The 12,293-nt window shown below is 36.6% G+C and overlaps 1 protein-coding gene across 1 annotated transcript in view; it reads right to left on the reverse strand.

Moving 5' to 3' along the window:
• Nucleotides 1–12,293, reverse strand: part of CDH7 (cadherin 7) — a 142,016-nt gene that overhangs the window by 10,902 nt on the left and 118,821 nt on the right. The window contains exons 10-11 of the mRNA XM_037805874.1: nucleotides 12,091–12,208; nucleotides 8,709–8,960 (exon numbers count right to left, since the gene is read on the reverse strand). Of these exons, the coding sequence (XP_037661802.1) occupies nucleotides 8,709–8,960; nucleotides 12,091–12,208 (370 nt within the window). The remainder of the gene's footprint in view (nucleotides 1–8,708; nucleotides 8,961–12,090; nucleotides 12,209–12,293) is intronic.

Below are 12,293 nucleotides of genomic sequence, written 5' to 3' on the forward strand. Positions count from 1 at the left end.
TATGCCAAAGGAAAATTGGTATATTGTATTGTGGTTGCACTGTAATGTAATCTCAAAGTTAACATACACAATTTTAATTGTGATATCTCAAGTTGGGAAGTAACTGGAGAATAGTTTAAATGAGATGCTCAGAGTTAAGCAAATAAATGATACAGCCATTATGTAAAACAGATCAAAGATACTGTTGTCTCTAATTCAGCAGTGCCTGGGCTACATACCTGCAGATCTCTGGGTATTTTTCGACACATGGGTCTTTCATATTAGAAAGCACACAGGGAAAAATAGGAAAACAGGAAAAATACCTTCTAAAGAACATTCCGTTGGGTTTGGGTGCTGGCTCTGACACTCATTTGCTCTTAATATTTTCTGTACATTTCTTAATCCCTAAGCTACAGCATTTTCATATAAAACATGTGTATGACAATGCTACTTAATACCTGCCTCTGAATTTTTCTATGAGAATTAAATTAGGTAATACTTGGGCTAATATCTAGCACATAGTAAGTTTATAAAATGTAATACATTTTTTTAAGATGCCCAACGCTGGCTTGAAAAAGGAACACATCTGCTACCATGAATGTGCTATCTGTAATCTGCCCATGATTATCAAACACTGGGACGGCTGTGTCAAATAGGTTCAATTGTGTAGAGTACAATGCAGATCAATCTTTTACGTAGTGCTACATTTTTTTTTTCTCAGCAACCTAATCTTTTGTTTTTTACTTAGGAAATGTTGACTATCACTTATACAACCAGACAGGTATTTTCCTGTTGAGCAAAATCATGAATAGCCAGCCACAGTAACATGTGGCCAAATATGGTATACCAGTAGGCAGATCAGGGAAGCAATGTGAAATGCTGCATGACAGCTAAATGTCAAGCTTGCCATCCAAGACACACTGGAAGAGCTTGAATTCTATGCAGTGAGCAGTGTGCTTCCACAAATACCTTATTAAACCTGAGTCTATGAAGGTGGGTCAATCTAACTAATCCCAATTGGTTCTGAGCAGCAAGAGCTAGAGGGAATGCTACAGGACCTCAATTAGTTGAACTTCAAGGTCCAAGTAGGGGAGATACAAAACTTTATATTAGTAAATTCAGTGACAGCTTTAGGATGTAGCAAAAAGCTTCTCTGCACAGAGTAACATAAAAGAGTCTGGCTGTGACATTCTCAGAAGAGATGTGAAAGATTTAATACCGAAACCATACTTTAAAACAGAACAGTTGAAGGTACTTTCTTTTTGATCATTTCTTAAAATCCACTGAAGTAATAATTTAATGTGTCAATCATTCAGAGAATGTCTGTTTCTTTAGAGTGTTTTCAACCTGTTGGAAAAACAACTATGAATTTACTACGATAAAAATGTATAATCAGATTGGTGTTGATGATGGGGCATAATTTTATTCAAGATGAGAATATGAGAACAACTTGCCATACACTGATGAAATTTTTCTGCATGAAAAATAACTGAGGGATTGATAACTTTTTCATAAAATTTGAATATGACAATAAATTCTCCAACTCACGTTCTTTTCCAACTCAATAGTTTCCAACTTAAGTGTAAACACCCCCTGACTGACTAGAAAATTCATAACTGCTAATTTGGGGGTCATTTTTTCATATAGAGAATTCTGTTACAAATAAAGAGAGAGGTTGAGAACCAGCACAAGAATGAGAGAAATTAGCAGAGTCTGTCCATAAAGTTAGCTGAAAACAGATATAGGTGCAGACTGGCAAAGCAGGTTAAAATGTATTTCAAATCTTGGGGAAGAAAGAAGTACTTGTCAGCATCAATTTTATATTTGAGACATGTTTCCTTTGTAGTCTAATCCAAAAACAGTGACAGGATAAAGAGACCCAAGTTCTTATCCCATAACAGCCACTAACTGGTTATAGGAACTGCAACTCCTTGAACCTAATTGTGCCTCAGTTTCCCCTTCTGTGAGGTGCAGAGGTTTGGGCTGGAAACAATTTCTGGGAAGCTTTCCAGTGTATCCTCTCTGGCAACCTTAGCATCCCCTTCTGGCATGTGACAAGTAGCTTTAATTTGTCATGTCACTGTAACACAAGCTTGGCGTGCAGTGAAGAATGCTGATGTGAGTCCAAAGCCCAGGTCCTTCTCTAGTTTCATTCTCAAATTGAACTTGATTCTCGTGTTCTTCTTCCCCATTCCTATCCCCTCTCTTGCCCTTTTCTAGCATAGCTGTTCAGAAGCCTGAAAAGGCTTTGCAGTACAAATCCTGAAACCTACTGACAAGTATCATGCCAGGATGTGCCCCTCACCCACATGCCCTCTAAGGACCCAAACACCCTGGCTTCAGCACCTATCATAAGAAAACCCAGAGTCTATAACAGAAGAAGAAGACTCACACAGGTATAAAGAGTACTAATTATCTACTTCTAAAGACATGGGAAGGAGAGGCTGGGCAAAACGGCAGCACAGAGAGATGTGGAATTTAGTTAGTCCTCTAGAGCAACTAGCAAATAGTCTGGAACAACTGCTGGGGGACATCTGTGACTGTCCACACATCGTATACCAGCCTGGATGGGTGGAATGGCTGAGATCGAAAGCTATAAGTAAAAACTGCAGAACCAGCATGCCATCCCCCATGGCAGCCTAAAGTGCAAAACCTTGCTGTGGAAAAAGCAGCAGTCCCTGCTGGGAACAAGCAAATATAACTCAACCAAGCTCCAACTGGGGTTTTAAGTAACAAATGTGGACTGCTGAATACAAGCTACAAACACAGACAAACTTCTAACAAGCAGCAAAGTTCCCTGAGGTCGCTCCCAGAGGCAGTAGGCAGGGCTGATCTCTGGGACAGGCGAAATGGGGGGGCCAAGAACTGGCTCTGAAAAGGGGCTATCTCTAGCTCAGTGGAGAAAGCCTCAGAAATTTTCAGTTCTTGGTGTGCTGACCCAGGCAGGGGTGGAGTTAAGAGTCAGAGAGACAAAGGAGTAATTCAAATGCAGAAGATAACTCCCTTGGGGGTGTATCTTCCCTAAGAGGTGGGGTGCAGAGCCTAGCTTTAGTGGCTGCCCTCCCTTCAGAACTCAAGATCCCAGAGGGAAAACATGATCAAACTGGAAACAACTTAAACTTGGCTTTTAACACCCTGTCTCTGGCCAGGACTGGGTCCACTGTGAATTAAAGGGACTGCACCTCTCTACAACAGTGGGGAGTGACAGGCTGACAGGCGCCACCTGCTGGGAAGCTTAGGAAAAGCACAGAGTCTAGAGATCTCATAGGAAAATCTGTCAATCTTCTAGGACACACCCTCAGGGAAACCTGATACTGAATATCACCCCCTCCTAAGACCTGAACCTGTTCTGTTCTAGGAAAATCTGATTGGGGTAATCAAGGAAACCAGATGCCAAGACAATAGAAAACTACAAATCACACTAGGAAAAATGAAGACATGGCCCAGTCAATGGAACAAACTTACATTCAACTGAGATACAGGAATTGAAACAACTAATTAATGATTTTCAGAAATTATGCCAAATAAATTCAAAAACTAAATCAACATAATCTAATAAGAACAGATAAACTATGGAGGGTAATCTCAATGTTATGGGAATGCTCAGGAATGATTATGGTTTGTAAACTTTCTTGGATATAGTAAGATCATGTTGGAAGCAATAGAGTTATTTTAGGTTTTTTTTCTCTTATTCCTTTGTTTTCTTAGGGGTTGTTAATTTTCTTGGGGTATGGTAGGAACATGTTGGAAGCAATGTAGTTATTTTAGATTATTTGTTTTTCTTACTCCTCTGTTTGGACATGGTTTATTAATTTTCTTGGGGTATGGTAGGAACATATTGGAAGCAAAGTAGTTATTTTAGGTTATTTGTTTTCCTTAATCCATTGCTTTGTTTGAAATGTTGTGGGGTTTTTTTGGTTGTTGTTTGCCTGTTTGTTTTTAATTTTTTTGATAAACAAAGTTAAAAAATTGAAAAAAAATCAGTAGAAAAAATGGGAGTAAAAACTAAATGACAAATAGGGTGGGATGGGGGGATGGTTTGGGTATTCTCTTTTCACTTTTATTTTTTATTCTGATTCTGATTCTTTCTGATGTAAGGAAAATGTTCAGAAATAGATTGTGGTGATGAACGTATAACTATATGATCATACTGTGAACAGTTGATTGTATACCATGGATGACTGTATGGTTTGTGAATATATTTCAATAAAACTGAATTAAAAAAAAAAAAAAAAAAGGCTAAGAAAACTTTAAAAAAAAAAAAAAACTAAATCAACAAATTAAGGGAAGATATGGCATCAGAGATGAAGGATATAAAGAAAATACTGGGTAACATAAGGAAGAACTCAAAAGTTTGAAAAACAATGGCCAGAACCTATGGAAATAAAAGGCATAACACAAGAGATGAAAAACACAATGGAGACATACAACAGCAGATTTCAAGAGGCAGAAAAAAACATTCGGGAACTGGAGAACAAGACACCTGAAATCCTATACACAAAAGAACAGATAGAGAAAAGAATGGAAAAAATATGAGCAACGTCTCCAGGAATTGAATGATGACATGAAATGCAGGAATGTATGTGTCATGGATGTCCCAGAAGAAGGGAAGGAAAAGGGGGCGGAGGAAATAATCAATGAAAGTTTCCCATTTCTTAAGAAAGACATAAAATTATAGATCCAAGATGCACAGCGTACCCCAAACAAGACAGATCTGAATAGACCTACGCCAAGACACTTAATAATCAGATTATCAAAACATCAAAGAAAAAGAGAGAATCCTGAAAGCAGCAAGAGAAAAATGATCCATCACATACAAGGGAAGATCAATGAGACTATGTGCAGATTTCTCATTGGAAACCATGGAGGCAAGAAGTCAGTGGCGTGATGTGTTTAAGATACTGAAAGAAAAACCACCAACCAAGAATCCTATATCTGGCAAAACTATCCTTCAAATATGAGGGAGAGTTCAAAATATTCTCTGACAAACAGACAATGAGAGAGTTTGTGAACAAGATACCTGCTCTACAGAAAATACTAAAGGTAGTGCTACAGACAGGAAAAAAAGGAGTGAGAGGTTTAGAGCACAATTTTGGGTTGCTGGCATACTGAATAAAGAGGACTGTGAGTGTGGTTGAAAGAGGAATGTTAGGAGCATGTGGGACACCAGAAGGCAAGAGGAGAGATAAAGACCAGGACTGTATAACTTAGTAAAACCTAGAGTGGTCAACAATTGTGATAAAATGTACAAATATATTTTTACATGAGGGAGAACAAGTGCATGTCAACCCTGCAGGGTGTTAAAAATGGGGTGGTGTTGGGGAAAAAATACAATCAATGCAAACTAGAGTCTATAGTTAACAGAAACATTGTATTATGCTTCTTTAAATGTAACAAAGGCAATAGATCAAAGCTAAATGCCTGTAAGTGGGGGACATGAGGAGTATGGGATTCTTGGCATTGGTGGTGATGTCTGACTTTTCAATTGTACTTTATTTTAATTTTATATTTTCTCTTGCTGCTTTTTAGCTGTCATTTTTTTCTTTTTCTTTTGTCTTTCTACCTTTCTTTGACTCTTCCTCTTTCTTTGTGGAAGAAATGGAAATGTCCCTATATAGATAGTGCTAGTGATGGTGAATGAATAACTACATGATTATACAGGGAACCATTGACTATGTACTTAGGATGGAATGTATGGTACATGAGCAAAACCATCTTTAAAGAAAAAAACAAAAATGAGTTGATGGATGAACCTTGAGGACATTATGTTGAGTGAAATAAGTCAGACACAAAAGGAGAAGTGTTATATGATCTCACTGATATGAACTAATTATAATATATAAACTCATAGACATGAAATATAGTTTACTAGGATATAGAATGCAGGTAAAGAATGGGGAGCCATTGCTTAATATGTGCAAAATGTTCAACTAGGTGGAACTTAAGTGTCTGGAAATGGACAGAGGTGATGGTAGCATGTTATTGTGAGAATAACTAACACTGCTGAATGGCACATGAATGTGGTGGAAAGGGGAAGTTTAGAGTCATGTATGTCACCAGAAGGAAAGTTGGAGGTTAAAACATGGGAATGTATAACACTGTGAATCTTGTGGTAGACAAGGTCCATGATTAACTGTACAAATATCAGAAATATCTTTCATGAACTAGAACAAATGTATGACATTATAACTAGAAGTTAATAATAGAGGGGTATATAGGGAAAAAGTATACCTACTGCAAACTATGTACTACAGTTAGTAATATTTTAATATTTTTTCATCAACAGTAGCAACATATGTACTAAGCCAATACTATGAGTCAGTATTGGAGGGGGGTGGGTGTTAGGGGTATGGGAGAATTTGAGTTTTCTTTTTTATTTTTATTTCTTTTCTGGAGTAATGAAAATGTTCTAACTAATTGGGATGAATGCACAACTATATACAATTGATTGTACACTCTAAAGACGTGGGAAGTAAGACACAGCACAGTTTTGAACTGAAATGCTAGCCTGTGAATATACTGTGCAGTGCGAGATGGAAATGAAGCTGCAGGAAGGAGCCCCTGGTTCCAAACTGTACATCAGCACAATAAGTTTCTGTTTTATGTTTTTGTCAAGTTGCAGAAACTTTTAAACACATGAATAAGACATAGGACATTATAAACCAGATCTATAGGAGTAGAAAAGGCATTCATACTTTCGTGTCTATTTAAGCAATGGATTCAAATTTAATGAATAGTAGTCACACATCTAAATTTTGACAAAATCCCCCAAACCTATTAGATAGATAGACATGATATAGATGTATAGATATATTTTATATGTAGGAATAGATTTTATATGCAAGGAAAAATCAAATAAAACCTTATTGAGGCTACTTTCTGAAATAGATATATAATGGTTTTAACTAATTTGAATCTTCAAGCAACCTAAATTGCAAGCAACCCCAAAGTCACAGGTGAAAGCATTTCCTAAAAGTGAGAGAGACTTCCTCAGGGAGACAGGCTTACCAAAAAACATCAACCATCAACTGTTTAAATAATTATATTGTTGAGAATACTTTCATATTATTCCTTTCAAGTACATTAAGCTGTACCATAAGCTGTCTGTGATCAACTGCTCAAGTTAAGTTTACAGAGTCATCTACATGTCACCTTCCTATCCTGTCTGGTTTTTCTGCTTCTGTGCCTTCTATTTTAAATATGAAGGGAAATCTTATTTTCTTGTCTTGGTCATTCTACTGTATTATCGTATTTTTGAACCTGAAAGAGCAACAGAAAGTATTTTGCAATAGTGCCATCTTTTGTGGAATTCACTCTAGTCCCTTACGTTCTAATCAAGTATTATCTGGGAATTACTAGCCATTTCTAATGAATTTCCAAATATTTCTGTGACCTATAGGATGCCCTATGGAAAAAAAGAAATAGTTTAATTATTCCATTTTGGATTTCTTTAACAGAAGTTACTGAAGACAATTATAACTTCCATTTTCATGAGACCTCTTTCAGTGTGTTAGCAACTAGGACTTAACTTCGTTAACTGAGAAATTTTGCTTCATCCGTAACACTTAAAATTAGTTGAATGTTTGCTATACAGGAGGCACTCTACTCCTTACATGAATTATCTCATTTAATTCTCACAAAAACATGAGGCTGGTTGTGTTGTTGATCCCTTTTGACATTAACAAGCCAGCTATTGAAGGATTAACTTTTCCTACTGAAGAACTAGTATGTGTTGGAGGAATTAATAAAACCTAGGCTTACTTAAAACCTAGGCTTACTTAAATCTACAAACCTAGTTTTTAATCATTTCATACTGCTTGTTCACGAAGCTAAATGCTAGTTTTATAAAACTGTATGATAAATGGATTTAGTAATTCTACTAAACTCCAAGAAAACAGATAATACAATCCAGGGTGAAATATTAAATGCTTTGTTTTCCTTGCAACAGAACATTAACATTGTGAAGGAGAATGTAGGTAATATATAAACCCCATTACCCAATAGCTATGCTGGATGTTCCCCAATTTTAAAAGGATGTTTCACAATCTCTTATAAAACTGCAATTCTAATATGAGCTATAAATCTAATTTAACCAAAAAGCAACAGTGGAAAAATACAATTAAATAAGTTAAGATTCCTTGGGAAATTTTATTTTTCACACTGCTCAATTTGCAATCTTTTTAAATTTGCAAATAACTTAAGAAATCCACCTGAAATTTTTTTCCCCTGGGAAATGGTAAGATGTAAAACCATATTTTCTAAAAGAAGTGTATTATTAAAAGAACATAGGGAAGCTTCTCTCTAGTCTAACTTACCTCCTGTGTGTAGTATTCTAAAGCAAACACCTGGGATACAGTAAATTTAAGAAATACTCTTGAAAAAAATCTATTTTAAACATAAGCCATTTATCCTCACTGGTTTTTGAAGATGAAATAGCTTACACTTCCTGAGTTTTACTTTAAACATACCACTGAAAACTGTGGCCAAACAATTAACTGGGTGCTACTCAGCAAGACAAAACACAGAATGATTTCAGACTTCTCCTCTCTAGAACTGAGAGACAATACATTTCTGTTAAACCTATCAGTGGTTCCTGGTGGTACAGCAGCCACAGAAAACCAAGACAACCAGGGACACCAGAAAGGGACAGGAAATCGAAAAGCCGAGAGGGGTGGTTGGTGTGGCGGAGCTGAGCCTGCCCCAACGCGGACCTCGGGAACGATACCTACCGAGCAGTGTCAGGACACAGGCGAGAATCGCGATCAGGGCGCCGGTGCTGAGCCCCGCAGGTAAGACGTAGGCTTCAGCATTGCAGGTCTGTGCCATGCCGTCCGCGTCGCAGTCGCACACGCGGATGGTGAGGGTGTTGGTGCTGCTGAGCGAAGGGGATCCGCTGTCCACGATGAAAATCGGCAGATAGTACACGGATTGCTCCTGCCGCCGGAAGCCATTCCTCCTGGTGAGGACCGAAGCCGTGTTGTCTAGGATAAGGAAAGTGACATGTATAACCCACAGATTCTGATGGAATCACTCTTTCCGAATGTCATTTGAGTTAGGTCACTCTGTTTGACTTCTAAATTAGGGAAAGCTCAACTATTTCCCTTGAGTTTCTTGTGGTAAAATTTTATAAATTTTAAGATATTCCTGTAATTCTACGTACCGAGTTATAACCAAAAAATAAATATAAGGTAAAAGTGAATATGAAAATGCTCATGGTTTTACTAATGTCAAGTTTTTTTAAAAACTACACGTACTATATACCCCTTTACTTATCTTAAATTTCAAACCACACATTTAGAAACGATGGTAAAAATTAACAGGTTAAATATTTTTGTAGCATCATCAGATACCATAAATGAAATATTCCAATCTATTCTCTCTTTGAGTTCCATGCCCAATACAGAATCAAGTAAAATAAGCTACTTGAGTTTTATTTAAATTTTATTTACATAGATATTCAAAAGAGGAAACATTGCATTAAAAAAAAAACCATATTGGTATAAATCATTACCAAAATCCCATGAATATAAATATTTTGTCAGTGATAAAATAGGTCATTCGCATTTAATTTATATTCAATATTCTATTTCATCTAAACAAAGTAATAAGGAAAATTTTAACAGCGATCAATAAGTCCATATCACTTAACTCTGATTTCTATATCAGAAATAGAATTTCAGTTCTTTTAATCTATTAGCAATTTCTCCAGCTATTATTAAATTATGGGATTCTTTAAATTTACTTGAATTAATATAACTTTAAAGGAAAAGAAAGAGAAATAGGATCATAGTTTCACCCAGTGTGCTTTAATATAAGTTTCCTTTCCAAACTGTCAAAAGGATATTTATTCAGTGTTAGCATGTAAGAGCAAGCTGGAATCCATTCTTTCCCAAACAGCCACACAAAACAGGGCCCCCAGAAGAGGTATATTACCTGTAGTTATAGATGAGGCAGGAATAAAACTGCTTGATTTTCAGATTCAACTGGGAGGATTTTTTTGTAAACAAATCTTTTATTTTAAAATGTATGAATTAATTTAAGAAGTTACTAAAGTTCTAGGGTATTGTTTTGAGTATGTTCCTTTACATTATATAACACACAAATGTGCACACACACATACTTGCCTACAAATTTGTCTCCCACCATCTCAGATGTTATATTGATTTTATACAAAAAGTTTTACAAAGTTGTTGCTTTGCAATATAACATGCCTAACATCAAACCAAAAATGAAAATGAATTGAGAAGCATATGCTGAAATGCAGAGCACATGAAACGAGAGCCCTATAAACAGAACAGATAATAAAATTCATGTTTTATATTCATTCCCTAAGACAGAGACTGTGATGGTTAAGTTCATGTGTCAACTTGGTCAGGTTATCCTGTCCAGTTGTTTGGTCAAGGAAGCACTGGCCTAATTGTTACTGTGAGGACATTTCATGGACTTAATTCATCAGTAAGTTGATTGCATCTACAATCAACTGAGGAGACTGACTTCAGCAATAAGAGAAGTCTCATACAATCAGTTGAAGGCTTTAAAAGGAGAAATGATGATTTCAACAGAAGAGAGAATTTCATCTCTAGCCAGCCAGCTTCTCCTAGGGAATTCATCAGAAACTTTCATCGGAGTTCCCAGCTTGTGGCCTGCCCTAAGGAATTTGGATTTGACTAGCCCCACAGTTGAGCGAAACAATCCTTAGGAAAAATCTCATAATTTTTTCAGTATCTCCTGTCAGTTCTGTTTCCCTAGACAACCCTAACTAATACAGAAGCCAAAATCAGGACCAACTTTCTCCCTATCTCTGCATGTTTTCCTATAAGGTAAAGGCAAGGGAATTCTGGGCTTGACTTGGGGAACTCTAGTCAACTGCGTGGCCCTTGTGGCTGCCTTGTAAATCCAGACATTGTAGCGTAAATCCAGACATCCAACAGTCATGGTGGTAGTGGATGATGCCATGCGGGGGAAATATTCACCCTCTGCTTGTGAAGGTCCCAAACCCCTCTCTCAGCATTTCTACTGGTTGGAGTCAAGTGCTGAAGGCTGTCTCTTCCAGCTATGAGTACATCAGAAAGTTTGAGATTATGCACATAGAGAATATTCTTCTTTTTCTATTATTAAAGGAATAAGACTATTCTCATTAAACAGAAAATGAGATCAGGAACAATTAATATTTTCAAATTGAATTTTTAGGGCCAAAGTGGGATTTTTCTGGACGAATAAAGGCAGTGGCCCCAGCACTCATGAAGTCTGTTTTTATCCTGAAACTTGACTTATACATACAATTAAATAAAAGAAAGGATTACGTTTTCTATATTGTTGGGTAATACTATTTTCTTTTAATTTCTGTTGCAATTTCTCTCCTTCTGCTAGAATAAATACCTTGAATGAAAAACCATGTGAACATATAAATTTGAAATTAGACAACAGATAGGTTCTCATACTTCCTTGAAAAGTTCTTATAATGGTCAATATATGTTATGAAAAAAAAGAATCCAGTTACAGGTATTTGTAAAAATATTTCTATAATGACAATTAGGAAACAAATACAAGCATTTAACTAGGAAGCAAGGAAATGTTGAAAGGAATAAGGGAGATTTTTGTTATTTTTCATTTTGCACATGAGCATATTTTTATCATTTACATGCACTGCTTTTATTTTTACATTACAATAAAAAAATAACATGTTACTGAAACTACTAAGTAAAACACTGATATAGGTTGATCGCATAAAGTCAATTTTCCTAATGTCTCAAGTTTATCTGGGTAGCATAATCCATATTAAGGCATGAGGCAGGCCATCAACAGATTAGCTAATTTGGATCAAGAGTGCAATGTACAAATAAGGAAGCAAGTGTCTAAAAGAAAGGACAGCGTGAGATGGATCTGACGTCCCCCCTATTTGGCTGTAGGCCTAACATGATTTAAATAGCAGCTTCTTCTTCATGACAGCAAATCCATAGATAAAAATTACTGGAGGGGCTCATTGCCCTTTAATTAATGTCCTTGCTAGTTCGAGAAAAGAAATCCACACTCAGCATTCCTGAGAGAGAGAAAGCACTTGCTCAGAGTCTGTAATGGCTGCCTCCAGTGACTACAACAACAATGCCTTACCTTTGTTATCTTTCAGTGAGAAGTTGTGGTTATTTGTTGCATCTGTTGTTAAGCTGAAGTAAAACTGGTGTCCATTGGATGGCTCATCTTTATCAATAGCACTGATTTTCTGGATAATCTGGGAAAAGAGTGCAAAACGTGAAAGCATTTTGCTATGTTGGTGTACTCTGCATGTTCTCTGAGGCAGGAGCAAGCAGTTTTGC

The sequence above is a fragment of the Choloepus didactylus genome, chromosome 16 (genome assembly GCF_015220235.1).
Source record: "Choloepus didactylus isolate mChoDid1 chromosome 16, mChoDid1.pri, whole genome shotgun sequence".
NCBI lineage: Eukaryota > Metazoa > Chordata > Mammalia > Pilosa > Megalonychidae > Choloepus > Choloepus didactylus.